This window comes from Oncorhynchus mykiss, chromosome 8, assembly GCF_013265735.2.
Source record: "Oncorhynchus mykiss isolate Arlee chromosome 8, USDA_OmykA_1.1, whole genome shotgun sequence".
Taxonomy (NCBI): domain Eukaryota; kingdom Metazoa; phylum Chordata; class Actinopteri; order Salmoniformes; family Salmonidae; genus Oncorhynchus; species Oncorhynchus mykiss.
The window spans coordinates 80,530,964-80,543,342 of record NC_048572.1 but is presented as its reverse complement, the minus strand read 5'-3'; the positions used below and the strand labels follow the sequence as shown (position 1 = coordinate 80,543,342).

The window sequence follows — 12,379 nt, the reverse complement described above, 5'->3', positions numbered from 1 at the left end:
GATTATTGTTCCATGTCCATTGGTCTTGTGAGTACCTGTGCTCTGTTCTATCGCCTTGTGTGTTACCGTGTTAGTGTGTACTTGTTGCTACGGGTCTCGTCCCGTGTATTGTTGTAACGGGTCTCGTCCCGTGTATTGTTGTTACGGGTCTCGTCCCGTGTATTGTTGTAACGGGTCTCGTCCCGTGTATTGTTGTAACGGGTCTCGTCCCGTGTGTTGTTGTAACGGGTCTCGTCCCGTGTATTGTTGTAACGGATCTCGTCCCGTGTATTGTTGTTACGGGTCTCATCCCGTGTGTTGTTATTACGGGTCTCGTCCCGTGTATTGTTGTAACGGGTCTCGTCCCGTGTATTGTTGTTACGGGTCTCATCCCGTGTGTTGTTATTACGGGTCTCGTCCCGTGTATTGTTGTAACGGGTCTCGTCCCGTGTATTGTTGTAACGGGTCTCGTCCCGTGTATTGTTGTTGCGGGTCTCGTCCCGTGTATTGTTGTAACGGGTCTCGTCCCGTGTATTGTTATAACGGGTCTCGTCCCGTGTATTGTTGTTACGGGTCTCGTCCCGTGTATTGTTGTAACGGGTCTCGTCCCGTGTATTGTTGTTACGGGTCTCGTCCCGTGTATTGTTGTAACGGGTCTCGTCCCGTGTATTGTTGTTACGGGTCTCGTCCCGTGTGTTGTTGTAACGGGTCTCGTCCCGTCCCGTGTATTGTTGTTGCGGGTCTCGTCCTGTGTATTTATTAGAGGTTTAGATCTTGCTCTTTGTTTGGGTTACATATATATATATATATATGTGTGTGTGTGTATATATATATATATATATATGTGTGTGTTTGTTTTGGAGCTTCGTCCCCGTCATGTTCATGGCGTACGCTATTTTGGGTAGTGTCATAAAAAAAACTCTTTTCGTATTCTTGCGCCTGTTTCCAATCATTATACAACGTGACATAAACACAGCACAGTGTTTATCAGTGGTGTGTTAGACAGCAAACAAGCAAACAAACTGACACATACAGGCACAGGCAAACACACACACGCAAACACACACACATGCTCAAACACACATAGATTCACACACAGAGACAAACAAACAAATTAAATACACACACCTCAAACCCACTCATCCTTCTGTTTTTGCTAAATACCAATATTTGTCTGCCCTCTGCCCACAGTGTACACAGCAAGCAATCCGTTAACATGAGATATACCCCAGCCAGGGTGGGGTTGGAAAGTAATGACTTGCTGGAACTTTTGAGCCTTAGGGCAGGCCACTGAAAAGGGCACTGTTGTGAAAGAGGGCATATGAAGTGTTGTTTTGTGAGTGTACATCAGGCTACTCAGTTGCTATGGGTATAGGCATTGGTAATCTACCATTACCTTGGAAGCTCAGGTGAACCATTGGCTAAGAATTCATAGAATTTGATGACCAACACACGCCCCCAGCAATCTCTCCATCTCTTTCAGTCTTTTTCTATTTCTCTGTTTTCCTCCCCCTCTCTCTCTTTCCCTCTCAGAACAAATGTATTGTTGTTCACGCCTGACATGTTCTCCTCTCCACCTCCCACCTGTTTCACCCACACACTCTGGCTCTCTCTGCTGTATGTAGGCTCGCAGAATGAGCTGCTCATGAAAGGGAATCAATCTTTTTTTTTATCCCACTCTGATCTAGGTTCATCTCGCTTTCAACTTCATTAATCTCCCTGTTTTACATTTTATCCTTCAGCATCCTGTTGCAATAGAATTTGTTGATTAGACTACAGGTCTGTAAGGGTATAATTTTATCATCTAAACTCTCTGTGTGATTTCCTTTTCTTCGATATAGGCCTGTTGGGTTGTACTGTGTTATCGTCATGCCAATGTATTCTTGTTTTGGTTAGAGAAAGAAAGAAAGACAGATAAAAGGAGAGAGGTAGAGAAGGGCAGAGGGTGGATTAAAAGAGAAAGAAGGAGAGAGGTAGAGAAGGGCAGAGGGTGGAGTAAAAGAGAAAGAAGGAGAAAGGTAGAGAAGGGCAGAGGGTGGATTAAAAGAGAAAGAAGGAGAGAGGTAGAGAAGGGCAGAGGGTGGATTAAAAGAGAAAGAAGGAGAAAGGTAGAGAAGGGCAGAGGGTAGATTAAAAGAGAAAGAAGGAGAGAGGTAGAGAAGGGCAGAGGGTAGATTAAAAGAGAAAGAAGGAGAGAGGTAGAGAAGGGCAGAGGGTGGATTAAAAGAGAAAGAAGGAGAAAGGTAGAGAAGGGCAGAGGGTAGATTAAAAGAGAAAGAAGGAGAAAGGTAGAGAAGGGCAGAGGGTAGATTAAAAGAGAAAGAAGGAGAGAGGTAGAGAAGGGCAGAGGGTGGATTAAAAGAGAAAGAAGGAGAGAGGTAGAGAAGGGCAGAGGGTGGATTAAAAGAGAAAGAAGGAGAGAGGTAGAGAAGGGCAGAGGGTAGATTAAAAGAGAAAGAAAGAGAGACAGATAAAAGGAGAGAGGTAGAGAAGGGCAGAGGGTGGATTAAAAGAGAACGAAAGAGAGACAGATAAAAGGAGAGAGGTAGAGAAGGGCAGAGGGTAGATTAAAAGAGAAAGAAGGAGAGAGGTAGAGAAGGGCAGAGGGTAGATTAAAAGAGAAAGAAGGAGAGAGGTAGAGAAGGGCAGAGGGTAGATTAAAAGAGAAAGAAAGAGAGACAGATAAAAGGAGAGAGGTAGAGAAGGGCAGAGGGTAGATTAAAAGAGAAAGAAGGAGAGAGGTAGAGAAGGGCAGAGGGTAGATTAAAAGAGAAAGAAAGAGAGACAGATAAAAGGAGAGAGGTAGAGAAGGGCAGAGGGTGGATTAAAAGAGAAAGAAGGAGAGAGGTAGAGAAGGGCAGAGGGTGGATTAAAAGAGAAAGAAAGAGAGACAGATAAAAGGAGAGAGGTAGAGAAGGGCAGAGGGTGGATTAAAAGAGAAAGAAGGAGAGAGGTAGAGAAGGGCAGAGGGTGGATTAAAAGAGAAAGAAAGAGAGAGATGTACGTTATAGTATAGCTACCAAATTGCACTGCTTGCCAAGCATAATTGCCCCTTGCGGGACATATTAAGTACATGGTATTGAATCACATGTTCCAGAGATTCCGGTCTCTCTTGGTTAGACACCTTGTATCCTTGCATTACTTACTCCCATTAATAAATATCAGCTTTCTGGTGTATCTCCACATCACCATGACCCTGCAGTACCACTCTATACCCTGAGGCACAAACAGAACCGACAAAGGTCCACTACGAGAGACTTCTGCTCCATCATCTGTTCTCTCTCTCTCTCTCTCTCTCTCTCTCTCTGCTGACTGGGTCTTTTCAGTCTGGCACTGCGGCGTTTGGATTAATATTACCTCAGCAAACATTATCTCATATGAAATCTTCCCCTGCACTGGCCATGGAAGGATGGAGGATATATTGTGGGTTTCTTGGTACGAATCCTTTCACCGGTTCCCTTTTGTTTGTATAGTTTGTTTTAACTCGCCCCTTTAGCAGCAGACTTGCTTTCTGATGGCTTCTGACTCGAGCCTTTTGAGAGGTTGTTTGGCGATCATTATTCAATGAGACTGAACTGAATGGATTAATTGATGTACTCAGCTGTGGTATTGGAGCTCTGCGGAAATACAGACATGCAGATGAAATTGAAATGGTCCCTTCATTCGGAATGTCTGTGAGAAAGAAAAAAGATGACTAAAGTGGTGCAGCGATCTATGGCACCGCATCTCAGTCCTAGAGGCATCACTACAGACCCTGGTTTGATTCCAGGTTGTATCACAACCGGCCGTGATTGGGAGTCCCATAGGGCGGCGCACAATTGGTCCAGTGTCGTCCCAGTTAGGGTTTGGCCTGCGGGGGTGGGCTGTCATTTTAAATAAGAATTTGTTCTTAACTGACTTTCCTAGTTCCTAGTTAAATAAAAAAATATATATAATAATTAAATATAAATGGGTTTGTTATTTGCGGTAGCTTCTTTGTTGTTCTAATATCCCAAACTGACATGTCAGTTTCAGTTTCACCAATGAAGGATTCTAGCTCATGAGAAGTGATCTTTCTGAGGTTGTAGAAGAAGGAGCTTGAGGCGCCCTCTAATGTCTCAGAACTACTCCTACAAGTTAGAGTATCTTCATCATATCAGGTTTCATCGGTGAGAAGGGACGTTCCACTCAAAACACAACCTTCCATGTACAGATGAATGGACCAATCATATAAGGTTGTATTTTAAGGTTGTGGAATGTACAGATGAATGGACCAATCACATAAGGTTGTATTTTAAGGTTGTGGAAAGTTTCTTTAGAACTCTCTTGACTCCCTTCTTCCAGAATGTGGGAAACAGCAACCTACACCTACACCCCCTCTGTCCCTCCCAAATCCCAACCTGTATCCCTCCCGTAACCCTCCCGTAGCTAGCAGGTTTTTAATGTTTTTGTCTCTGCAGAGATTGTGAGGGCGATGACCCATTTGATCAACAATGGCATGTCCATGTACTGGGGGACATCACGATGGTCTGCCATGGAGATTATGGTAAGTAGGCAAATTCTCTCACAACTTCCTAATACGTCAACTTCATATTCTCTTCAGCAGTGTGTAGACCTGCACGATGTGTCCACATAATTCACTGTAGCTTGCTTGGGATATAAATGCTTTTGGAGTCTGACATTAGAGAGTAAACAGACATTATAGTGGTTGAAAAGGAGAATGAAGTCTGAAAAGTTCAGGTGCTGTCTTGGAATATCAATGCTTTTGAAGATATGGAAGTTGGGTCTGACATTAACATGAAAAGGTGAACAGAGTCAGCATTGTTCTCACCTTGGTTCTGCCCCTCTTCCCTTCTCTCAATTTTTTTTCAGGAAGCGTACTCGGTTGCGCGGCAGTTTAACCTGATCCCTCCGGTGTGTGAGCAGGCTGAGTACCACTTCTTCCAGAGGGACAAGGTGGAGACACAGCTACCTGAGCTCTACCATAAGATAGGCAGGTGTAATAGTAACACCATCTCACACAAACTTTTTAGATTTGTCACACTTTGGGACTGCATTCAAGTGTCCTATAAACGGCCTTGAAATGCACAACCAGGATCAGACTGGTAACAGACTGTGCAGTAGTAGTTCACCCCAAAATTCAAAGTTTGTCAAAAGTGGTCTGATGTCGAGCTGAGTCAATATTCCAAACTGCAAAAGGTAAACTCTTGATACTTTTGTCCTTCGGTACCATGATAATCTGATGATTACCCTGCCTGTCATGTGACCTAACTCCCATGTGCCATTGCAGGTGTGGGTGTGGTCTCCTGGTCACCTCTAGCCTGTGGAATCATCACTGGGAAGTATGAGAATGGCATCCCAGAATGCTCCAGGGCCTCCATGAAGGTACTGCTCGTATCTGCTTGTCCCAACAACATCTGAGGGGATTTATGAATGTCAGCTTGTTCCTCAGGTGGTGTCTAAGACTGGTCTTCTTCCTCTCTTCCAGCCGTACGCCTGGTTAAAGGATAAGATAGTGAGTGAAGAAGGGAGGAAACAACAGGCCAAGCTGAAGGAGCTCACAACCATCTCTGAAAAGCTGGGCTGCACTCTGCCACAATTAGCTATCGGTAAGATATCAGTAACACAAATGCTGAAAAGACAAAGTGGATGGTTTTCACAAAGCTTAGGCTCAAATAGCGTTTTTATTTTAGTAACAAGTCCTGTTTTTTTTCCAAGCGAGAAAGTTGCTTGTTTCCACTACTTTCGTGCCTGTAATTGATTTTGGTGATATATTGTACATGCATGTCCCTGTGGCATCATTACATATGCTGGAACCTGTGTACCAAAGCCCTCACACATCACTGTAACCTTGACATGAGAGTGTCTTCCTTAGCTCTTCGGAGATTAAATCATTGGTAGGTTTTATTCAGAAGGCCATATTGAGACGGCTCCCATTTAACTTGTGTAACTACATTGTCCAGCAGACAAATTAAAACTATCGCCTGCGTTCACTTGATTGTGCCTAAGGCCCTGCGTTCACTTGATTGTGCCTAAGGCCCTGCGTTCACTTGATTGTGCCTAAGGCCCTGCATTCACTTGATTGTGCCTAAGGCCCGTAGAGAAAAAAGCTTTCCAGTTCTCTGCCCCTTACTTCATTTTTTTATTATATTTAACTGAGCAAGTGAGTTAGGATCAAATTCTTATTTACAATGACGGCCTACCCCAGCCAAACAATGCTGGACCAATTGTGCACCGCCCAATGTGACTCCCAATCATGGCCAGTTGTGATACAGCCTGGAATCAAACCAGGGTCTGTAGCAATACCTCTAGCACTGATATGCAGTGCCTTAGACCACTGCGCCACTCGGGAGCCCAATCACACGCATGGAACGAGCTTCAAAGGGTGCTGAAATTACAGGAGCTCGTCCCTATAATTTATTTTAAAGAAGGGTTACACACTATGATGCCAAATGAAATGGTGGGGCTGTCAATGTTTTGAACCCTAGTTGCACCACACTTTCCCAAACCATCCTGCTGTTCAATGTGTAACTGTCTATTTTTTAAACTGTAGTGCTTTGTGTTTTATGTTATAAATGTGTCTGCAACTTTGTGTGCTGCTATTTTGGCCAGGTATTTTAAGAGATTGTTCATCTCAATGAGACTAACCTGGTAAAACAAAGGTACCCCAAAAAATAGACAAATAACAATGCTGGATGTGGAAGACAACCCTTTATGAGTAATGGAGGGACTACCTCCATAAGGGACTTGTCCAATAACAAACGTACATTTTATTTTTCCATTGCAAAATGTTTTCTGTTGCATGCCCTGATGAACTCAACCCTGTTACCTCCCCTTCTCTCTGTCTGCAGCCTGGTGTCTGAGAAATGAAGGAGTGAGCTCAGTGCTGCTAGGAACATCCAACCCCATCCAGCTTGCAGAGAATCTGAGGGCCATGGAGGTAAGGAGCTTCTCTCATATAGTTTACTTTTTTTCATTAAGGGAAGAAGGACTACCTTGAAGAATACATTTTAAGCTGTTTTAGGCCCAATGCAAAATCGACCCTGAGACTCTATGCCCACAGGAGGTTGGTGGCAGCTTAATTGGGGAGAATGGGCTCATGTTAATGGCTGCAGCGGAATAGGTGGAATGATAACAAAAACATCAAACAAATCAAATAAAATCAAACTTTATTTGTCACATGCGCCGAATACAACAAGTGTAGACCTTACCGTGAAATTCTTGCTTACAAGGCCTTAACCAACAGTGCAGTTCAAGAAGAGTTAAGAAAATATTTACCAAATAAACTAAAGTAAAAAATAATAAAAAGTAACACAATAAAACAACAATAACGAGGTTATATACAGGGGCTACCGGTACCGAGTCAGTGTGGAGGTTATATACAGGGGGTACCGGTACTGAGTCAGTGTGGAGGTTATATACAGGGGGTACCGGTACTGAGTCAGTGTGGAGGTTATATACAGGGGGTACCGGTACTGAGTCAGTGTGGAGGTTATATACAGGGGGTACCGGTACTGAGTCAGTGTGGAGGTTATATACAGGGGGTACCGGTACCGAGTCAGTGTGGAGGTTATATACAGGGGTTACCGGTACCGAGTCAGTGTGGAGGCTATATACAGGGATACCGGTACCGAGTCAGTGTGGAGGTTATATACAGGGGTTACCGGTACCGAGTCAGTGTGGAGGCTATATACAGGGGGTACCGGTACTGAGTCAGTGTGGAGGTTATATACAGAGGGTACCGGTACTGAGTCAGTGTGGAGGTTATATACAGGGGGTACCGGTACTGAGTCAGTGTGGAGGTTATATACAGGGGGTACCGGTACTGAGTCAGTGTGGAGGTTATATACAGGGGGTACCGGTACCGAGTCAGTGTGGAGGTTATATACAGGGGTTACCGGTACCGAGTCAGTGTGGAGGCTATATACAGGGATACCGGTACCGAGTCAGTGTGGAGGTTATATACAGGGGTTACCGGTACCGAATCAGTGTGGAGGCTATATACAGGGGTACCGGTATCGAGTCAGTGTGGAGGCTATATACAGGGGGTACCGGTACCGAGTCAGTGTGCGGGGGTACATGTTAGAGGTAATTTGTACATGTAGGTAGGGGTGAAGTGACTATGCATAGATAATAAACAGTGAGTAGCAGCAGTGTACAAAACAAATGGAGGGGGGGGGGGGGGGTCAATGTAATAGTTCAGTGGCCATTTGATTAATTGTTCAGCAGTCTTATGGCAGTCTATGACTTGGGTGACTGGAGTCTCTGACAATTTTATGGGCTTTCCTCTGACACCGCCTATTATATAGGTCATGGATGGCAGTAAGCTTGGCCCCAGTGATATACTGGGCCGTACGCACAACCCTCTGTAGCGCCTTACGGTCAGATACAGAGTAGTTGCCATACCAGGCTGTGATGGAACTGGTCAGGATGCTCTCGATGGTGCAGCTGTAGAACCTTTTGAGGATCTGGGGACCCATGCCAAATCTTTTCAGTCTCCTGAGGGGGGAAAGGTTTTGTCGTGCCCTCTTCACAACTGTCTTGGTGTATTTGGACCATGATAGATCGTTGGTGATGTGGACACCAAGGAACTTGAAACTCTCTACCCACTCCACTATCAGCCCCCGTTGATGTTAATGGGGGGCCTGTTTGGCCCGCCTTTTCCTGTAGTCCATGATCAGCTCCTTTGTCTTACTCACATTGAGGGAGAGGTTGTTGTTCTGGCACCACACTTCCAGTTCTCTGACCTCCTCCCTACAGTCTCATCGTTGTCGGTGATTGTTGTGTCGTCTGCAAACTTAATGATGGTGTTGGAGTCGTGTTTGGCCACGCAGTCGTGGGTGAACAGGGAGTACAGGTGTGGACTAAGTACACACCCCTGAGGGGCCCCAGTTTTTAGGATCAGCGTGGCAGACATGTTGTTGCCTACCCTTACCACCTGGGGGCAGCCATCAGGAAGTCCAGGATCCAGTTTCAGAGGGAGGTGTTTAGTCTGAAGATACTTAACTTAGTGGTTTCCAGGTGTTTGATGCCATTCCATTTTTTTCCATTGCAAACATTATTATGAGCCGTCCTCCCCTCAGCAGCCTCCTGTGCCTGTGCCCTATGTACTACGTGTGGAGATCTGAGAGGATTTTTGACAGGTGTACGCAATATGGTAGTAGCTCCACTTGCTCACTGATAAGCTAGGTGGAAGTTACACCATATGTCTTATACAGTACCTATCAAATCATCTTAGATGCAGTAGCCTCGTGAGCCTCCCTGATCTTGCAATTGTCGATAAGGCCGGGACCGATGTCCCCCTGTTGGAATGGCTATCACTCTATAGACCAAAACATGCTAGGTGAAGCTGGCGTGTGAAGTGGTTCAAACTACAACTCTACCAAAGCACAAGACGAGAGAACGTGGAGGTCATTCCCATGCTGAAATGGTGAAGAAATCTACAAACTTTAAACCAATTATTCAGGCTGCAGCTGTTTAAATACTTTAGTCTGTTAAATGTATCCGATTTAAGAACATTTCTGAATGGTACTCTGAAGTACCCATTATAACAACTACAACAGACTTTGATCTCTGGTGGACAAACCAGAGGCTTTCTGTCGTCTGACTATCCAGCAGACAGACCGGTGATCAGAGAGGGACAACAAAGGCATACAGCTGTAAATATGTAAACTGCTATTTATTTTCGAATGAGGGGCTGTTCATGTTAAAAGTATTAGCATTTCATAAGTGTAGTTATCAACTGTTTCCCGCTCTCGAACTGTCCCCACCCCCTTTCCTTTGTCTACTAAGCCATTATATCAGCCCACTAGGGACATTTATATCATGTCAGTAACCAATGTATGACCTGTGTGTGTGTGTGTTTATGTAATTCTGTGATTGATTAAGTTAGTTAGTAAATAAATAATTAAGCCAATTTGTATATCGCTGATTCGTGATCTGTGTTGGGGTTCGTGCAGATATCCAAGGGTTCGCTACATTCAGAATATGCCTGATGAGGTCATAATACATTAATAAGTGAGGGAAAATATCTGAAGAGTTATATTCGTGAAATAAACACAACATTTTCTCGTGGTGCCCCGGCTTCCTAGTTAATTAAAGTTACACGATTAGTTTAATCACGTAATTAAATGACAGAGAATTGATTTGATAAATGAACAGTCTTCACATTTAATGATAGTCTTCACAACTGTCTTGGTGTGTTTGGACCATGATAGATTGTCCACAGATCAGGCTGGCTGGCGAGGCTAAGGGTGCAAGGTTTAGGCATCAATTTGGGACACTGACAACGATTTCTCAGCACTCATACAGCTCCCCTTCTCTAGTCTATGCCTACACTGTTTATTTACAATTATGGATGCCTATTGTGGTGTAGTTACTAACTAACTACTACTACCAACATAACAACTGACTGAATCAATGGTATTGTTTCTCTTCTTCATGTATTCTAGGTCATTCCAAAGATGACAGCAGGCATTGCCACAGAGATTGACCACGTCTTGGGAAACCAACCCCACAGGAAGAAGGACTTCCAACAAGCACATTAGGATGGAGCCATTCTTCAGAACTGTGACTAATCTGGACCAGCTCTCATCAGTGGCACCTCCAGTCATTGTGTGCCCAACCCTGTTTGTGTGCGTGTGTGTGTGTGTGTGTGAGTTCTACGCAGTTCCTCGTCCTGCCACGCCCGAATAAAGATCAACCAGTAGTCAGTGTCGTTAACTGAGAGCTCTGCTTGACAAAGCATGCATGCCACACAGCTCATCCACTCCAGTTCAGTGCAGCTCAAACCTGACGAACTACCCAGCCGTTATCAAGATAGCAATCAAGTCAGACTAAGATCACCTGAATCAGTTGAGGCTGCTGAGGTGAGGACGGCTCATAATAATGGCTGAAATAGACTGTAATGGATAGAATAGAAGTGTATCAAACACATGAAAACCATGTTTTTGATACCATTCCATTTACTCCATTCCAGCCGTTACTATGAGCCGTTCTCCCCTCACCAGCCTCCACTGAATCTGATGTGCAAATCCCTTATGGTACACCCAGCTGTCCCGCATTCTGTGTAGAAGCCTTTGTAGGCTAAACGGGACATTCATGAGGACAAACTCTTGGACAGAGGACTGTGTTCCTGTCCTCAAAGTGATGGACATGGACAAATGATCTGTCCATGACGGTCAGTGCTGGCTGAGCCCCTCCTATCCTACAACCTAAGTGCTTTCCTAACCCTGCATTGTTGTAGTGATAATGAACTGTTTCGATACATGCTGACATCTTGTGGTTTTTAAACTTTTTCCCCCCCATTGTGATGTTAAAATACCAACAGGGTTGTGTTGCATTGAATATTTCAAAACGACATGTGTAATGACTGTTAACTGATTATATATATTTTTGTCAATAAATGCAGAAGAACACAGTATTATTATGACAGTACTTTCATAGTATCTCCCCATTTCTCTCTAACAATGCATACTCTTCTGCTAACAGATATTGCAGGCATGTACATAGGTCTACCGTTGGTGTAAGCAGTATTACCGGATGCTATATCTAGTGCCCTCATTGCACATGCCGATATATTTTCATTTCATCCAAGTTAAACTGATGTATATGATGTATATTCTACCCTTTGTCATTGCACCTGGGATAAAACTGAATACAATGTCTGTTCAAATGTAAAATGGTATAATGAGATTATGTTAGAGGTTGAGAGTTCAGTAAAGACTCCTTAATTGATGTAGTTGTTGTTGTTAATTTGTACATACTGTATATAAATATCCAGTGTGAACGATTGTATTCTCTGTGCAGAAACACCTCATATCTAGAAGTATTAAAAATATGTAGTTTTAAAAAGTAAGGCATAGACCAGGTTCCAATACGAAGAAACAAACATTTGTGAAATGAAGAGTCAGAATAGAATTGATGACATCGTTGGAAAACTGTCCCTCTAAAGTTGTGGATGTAGCCTACCAATTTCATTATGTAGCTTTTATCAGCAGAACGTGAAAACAAAAAGATTTCTAGATTCCTCTATTTGAAAACCAAGTACAGTGGCTTGCAAAAGTATTCAACCCCATGGCATTTTCCCTATTTTGTTGCCTTACAATCTGGAATTAAAATAGATTTTTGGGGGATTTTTGTTTGTATCATTTGATTTACACAACATGTCTACCACTTTGAAGATGCAAAATCATTTTTATTGTGAAACAAACAAGAAATTAAAAACAGAACTTGGGGGTGCAAAACGATTCACCCCCCCAAAGTCAATACTTTGTAGAGCCACCTTTTGCAGCAATTACAGCTGCAAGTCTCTTGGGGTATGTCTGTATAAGCTTGGCACATCTAGCCACTGGGATTGTTGCCCACTTTTCAAGGCAAAACTGCTCCAGCTCCTTCAAGTTGGATGGGTTCCGCTGGTGTA

The 12,379-nt window shown here is 43.8% G+C and overlaps 1 protein-coding gene and 1 long non-coding RNA gene across 2 annotated transcripts in view; both read left to right on the top strand.

The window, feature by feature from the left end:
- kcnab1b (potassium voltage-gated channel, shaker-related subfamily, beta member 1 b) overlaps positions 1 to 11,746 on the top strand; it is an 84,367-nt gene extending 72,621 nt beyond the window's left edge. Inside the window, exons 9-14 of the mRNA XM_036986436.1 lie at positions 4,419 to 4,504; positions 4,831 to 4,951; positions 5,249 to 5,343; positions 5,447 to 5,567; positions 6,810 to 6,898; positions 10,410 to 11,746. Coding sequence (XP_036842331.1) covers positions 4,419 to 4,504; positions 4,831 to 4,951; positions 5,249 to 5,343; positions 5,447 to 5,567; positions 6,810 to 6,898; positions 10,410 to 10,505 — 608 coding nt within the window. The 3' untranslated portion in view covers positions 10,506 to 11,746. The remainder of the gene's footprint in view (positions 1 to 4,418; positions 4,505 to 4,830; positions 4,952 to 5,248; positions 5,344 to 5,446; positions 5,568 to 6,809; positions 6,899 to 10,409) is intronic.
- LOC118965561 lies at positions 2,407 to 3,887 on the top strand. Its single transcript, XR_005052969.1, has 2 exons — positions 2,407 to 2,463; positions 2,933 to 3,887. It is a non-coding gene; the product is annotated as an uncharacterized LOC118965561 (long non-coding RNA).
- Positions 11,747 to 12,379: the final 633 nt, after the last annotated feature.